The sequence below is a fragment of the Apaloderma vittatum genome, unplaced genomic scaffold, assembly GCF_000703405.1.
Source record: "Apaloderma vittatum isolate BGI_N311 unplaced genomic scaffold, ASM70340v1 scaffold37219, whole genome shotgun sequence".
NCBI lineage: Eukaryota > Metazoa > Chordata > Aves > Trogoniformes > Trogonidae > Apaloderma > Apaloderma vittatum.
In genome coordinates this window covers 1-4559 of record NW_009736516.1, presented here as the reverse complement: position 1 = coordinate 4559, position 4559 = coordinate 1, and the positions used below count along the sequence as shown (strand labels likewise).

The window sequence follows — 4559 nt, the reverse complement described above, 5'->3', positions numbered from 1 at the left end:
CCGGCAGAGTTCAACCGTCCCTCCTGTCTATTACGCTGCGTCAAGACTCCGCGAGTATGTTAGCTTCAGACAGAAAACTGGTCATTTTGAACAACGTCAGGAACGTGCCTGCTCTGGGGTACTGAGTCTTGGTGTACTCAAGGCTCCCATTAGTCTGGGACACCACAGACACATCTGGCAGGTACTTAATAGCTGCCTGGACCATTCCACATCCCGGCACAATGGAAATCCAGTTCGTGTCTCCTAGGCATCTGATACTGTCACCCAGCAAGAGCTAGGTTTCCAAGCCCAGCAGCTTATCATACCCTCCTCGCTGGGGCCGTAGGAGAAGTCACTCCAAGAAGGTGCAGAGCAAACACTGGCATCAGGTGTTTCTTTTTCCCCCCCCACCTCAAAGCAGCTTCAGACAAAGCAAAAGAATTTCTTCCAGCGGCACTTGGAGAGAGTTTTGATGCCTTTGGCAGTCATCTTCTTTTCCTGCCGTGCTTTGTGCTCGACACCGCTGACAATGGCCATGTCAAAAACTTCTTTGAGGTTCTTCTGGGTCAGTGCTGAGCATTCCAGGTAGGCTTCAGCCCGGATTTTGTCAGCTAGACCTTCTGCCTGAGGCCGGGCCACAGGTTTCACATGGTAGCGATCCAGGCTGATGAGGACATTGACATCATCCCGCAAGTCTGCCTGCGTCCCCACTAGCAGCACCGGCGCCCGCGGGTTGTGAGTTCGTATCTCGGGGATCCATTTCTCAGTAATGTTTTGGAAGGAGCTTGGGTTTACCACGCTGAAGCAGACAAGGAAGACGTCGGTGTCGGGGTAGCAAAGAGAGCGCAAACAGTCAAAGTCCTCCTGTAGAAAACGGAGGGAGAGGGAGAAAAAGTCTTCACTGGACTGATCTCCTAACAGCATGATGCTGCAGTGGCTTTTTCACACCTTAATAAGGACAGCAACACCCTCAGAGGCAGGGCACTGTGATGACTTTCTGGACATGTTTCAGAGGGAGTCTGTCATTCAGACACTGCCTTCCCCAAAAGCCTGCAAACAGTCCCTGTCCCACAAGATCAGAGCCGATAGCCACTTTGATATTGCTTACCTGTCCAGCAGTGTCCCACAGATGGATCCGGACTGGGGCTCCATCCACCAGGACCTGCACTGTAGCAGAAAGAGAATAAGGGTAAGTGTAAGGCAGTACACAGGTACACTCCTACAAGTTTTTCTCCAGAGCACTTGGGCTTGTATCCCACTGAACAGACTCTCTGAAGTCAGTCAAGTCTGTCCTCCTTGCTGAGCATCCTCCCACACCTCACTAAAACAGCTGAAGCTTATACTGGAAACATTAAGAAGCCTGCAATAGATTTTTCTGATTCAGTTAGCCCTCAGGTGTTTTGGGCTCTTCTCCAGTATTTTGAAAGAATAGTTCCATAGGACTGGACAACTGCTTCTCTAGAGAAGAAGGGCCCTTTGGCAAACTGTGCCCTGAGAACAACTTGTTCTTCCACAACTCAGAAAAGCAGATAAGGATGCTGAGAACTTCAGCAACTTGCCACTAGCTTCTTGGCCAAGGGTGGAAGTTCAAATCAACCTCCAGTAAACAGGTTATTGGGGACAGGAAAAAGAAAAAAAAAAAGAAAAAAACCCCAACCATGTGTTTCTATGCTCTAGCTAAGGAAAAGCAAAGACCTAAACCCAACTCTGAAATGAAAAAGCTATTAAGGAAACAGTGATGAGTGAAATTCCCTTCAGAGACTATCCACACACTGAAAAACTGCTGAGTTACACATGTAAGGTCTGCTCCCATTTCACTCCCTAATCACAGTAAGCCTTCATGTGGTATCAGCTGACTCACAGTGAGGGCTGGCAGGACCTCTGATGGAAATCTGGAACGAAACTGTTAGATTTAAGCGCTCAGACACCACAAAGACTGGCTAGGAACCAAAGAAAAGGAGAAAGGAGTTGGGGGAGCTGGCAATCACTTTAAAGTCCTGACAGCATGGATGAGGCTGTGCTCTGGTGAATAGGAGCAGACATCCTGGCTAAGGTGACAAATGCTGGCACTTGACAGGCACCAGCTAAACACCCTCACTGCACCCAGGGAGGAGGCTTTATTGTCCTTTTTGTTAAAGAAAAGAAAAAAAACACAAAAACCCAAACCCCAAACCAGAAGCAAGATCAACCTTTTGTGATTCTTGAAGTAATTAGCCAGGTGAGAAAAGCACAGAAGCAAATGACTTGGAGAGTTTAACACCAGCTCTTGGAGGAGAGCACTTCTCCCAGAAAGTGGTCGGGAGAAAGAAGGAGACACAGGCAAAAGATGAACTGAAGCTGAGTGGGAAACTGAGATCGAAGGCAAAAGGAAGGGGTGGGTGTGCCCACCACAGTGTCAGCGTAGCTGAAAGCCGTTGCTTCCTTGTGACTGGGAAATGGTTGGGCTGTTACCATATCTTTGCCCCAGAGGAGGAAGAGAAACCTGTTCCTGATCAAAGAACCTGCGAGATCCTGACTTGATTTTCAAGGCACTGGGCATTTGCCTTTCTAGTATCTGGTTTCTTCTGTCTCCCAAGTGCCTTGAGAGAAGGAATTAGCATCTCTGAGATGTTTCACAGTCTTCAGAAGAAAGACACCACAGATATTACCTGCTGCTACAGTGCTTGCACAAGGCTTTTTTTTCCATACTTGCTGCTAACCTAAGCTAGGCTAGCAACTCTGGGACAGGCCTCCAGATACCGCCTTCGCAAGGTCCACACCCTTGGGATCAGGCTGGGTTTCAGTACAATAGCGAAGGGGCTGGCAAAACAGGACAGCCTGGTGGAGAAAGGTCACTGGGTACATGTTCCACTCAAGGCTGCTCTACCTGGCAGTGACACAAGGCGGGAGAGAGCATCTAGACACATGTGGCTGGGTCACAGTCATTCCCCTGGTAATGTAATAATTCCTCCTATCTTGTTACTGGCATTACAGTCTATTGACCAGAATTAGGGTCAGGATGTGAACTGTGAAGCTCAGTTCTGCCGGCAGTTTTGACTGCAAGTATTCCTCAAGAGTGGAAAGAATTGGGCTGAAATTTCTGAGACAGATCTTGAGCTGTGCTTTGTGAACCCAGGGAGGGATTTTCTTCAAGCTTATCCAGGTTAAGATTAGGGGTGGGAAAAGAAATTTCTCTATTCTCCAATTTTCTCTCAATAAGCAGATAGTGAACTTCAGAAGACCCATTTTTGATTTCTACCAGTTGCAGATACTATGCACTTCTAGAAGCCTGGCTTGGCACTTGGACGTTCAGAGTAGGGCTAAACTCTTGTGCAGCTATCTTCAGATGACTTGCTGCTAATCAGGGAGTCTATGTACTCATACTGCCTCCACCTTGCTGGATCCTTTTACTATGGATTTGCCCTTTTGGTAATTTCAAGCATCTCTTAGCCCAAACTGCACACATCAGTGTAAAAGGAGCAGCGAGAGCAGTAGCCTTTCCCTTGGAGGGCTCGAGGGCTCCTTATATCTGTTCCCAAAGGGCTGCTGGACCCTGAACAGCAACACGTTCCCAGTTCATTTCCTTCAAGTGTCAGTGGAAGAGCTCAGAGACAGTCAAGGTAAATGAACAGTTCCCAGTGTTAAAGTGAGCTGGGGGGGCACTCAGACAAACAAAACTCCCTCTAAGAACCCCTGAAACTATGACACATTAGAAGTCTTGTTCCTGGTCTGACTTCAACCCATCTCTAATCTACCAACGCATACCGTCATGCACTGTTGTGTTTGTTCTATCAGATGAAGATCAAAAATCTTTCAAAGGGCTTTGTACTCTCCTGGGGTTTGTATTAGAAATTGGAGCCCAAAAGAAGAGGAGCAGAGAAGAACAAAGATGGCATTTACACAAGTGGAAGCTAATTAGCGCTCATCAGCTGGCAGGGAAGGTGATTCTAGCCAGACTTATAAAGCTCTTTGACTTTTTGGCAGCCTCTGTCCAGTGTTAACTACGGTGGCCATGGGGAGTAAAGGACATTTTTGCTGAATATCAGTTGAAGCTAGAAAGCCCACAGTGATAGATGGTGGTATTTCTGAAGCTAAAAATCAACACCAAGCAACACCAGCAACACCAAGAAAATGTTGCCCCCTTCTAATTAGATGTAACAACACTGGGAAGCCAGGAAGGTGTGCAACTTTATTGAATTTGCCGGCCAACCTGCTCCCTGCGCTGCCAGGAGATGCAAGAAATGCAAGAGAGATGCTGAGAAATGCAAGACTTCCACCTGCTCAACTTCGCTAAACTCTGAGCTGCAAGAAAACGCCCGTGGACTTTATCTTCCCGGCGCAGCGCTCATCCTACACCCCCAAAAGCCGCCCCGCCCACCCCAGGACCAGCCTGTCTCGACGGGAAAGCTTCCCCCCGCCGGGAAACACCGGCTCCCGAGAGGGGCTGTCTCGCTGCCGCCCCCCTCACCCGACCGGGCTCTTACCGGAGAAGGTGTCGAGGGCAGTGGGCTGGTACTCGTCGGGGTACCCGTTGGTGGTGTAGCTGACCACCAGGCTGGTCTTACCCACGGCGCCGTCGCCCACCAGCACGCACTTGATGC

The 4559-nt window shown here is 48.8% G+C and overlaps 1 protein-coding gene across 1 annotated transcript; it reads right to left on the bottom strand.

Annotated features, from left to right (window-relative positions):
- Nucleotides 1–402: 402 nt before the first annotated feature.
- On the bottom strand, nucleotides 403–4556 carry RHOV (ras homolog family member V; the record flags this gene model as incomplete). The annotated part of the gene is made up of 3 exons (XM_009876989.1): nucleotides 403–843; nucleotides 1088–1146; nucleotides 4443–4556. Coding segments are annotated over 3 exons (614 nt in total), but the record flags the coding sequence as incomplete, so codon positions are not given.
- Nucleotides 4557–4559: the final 3 nt, after the last annotated feature.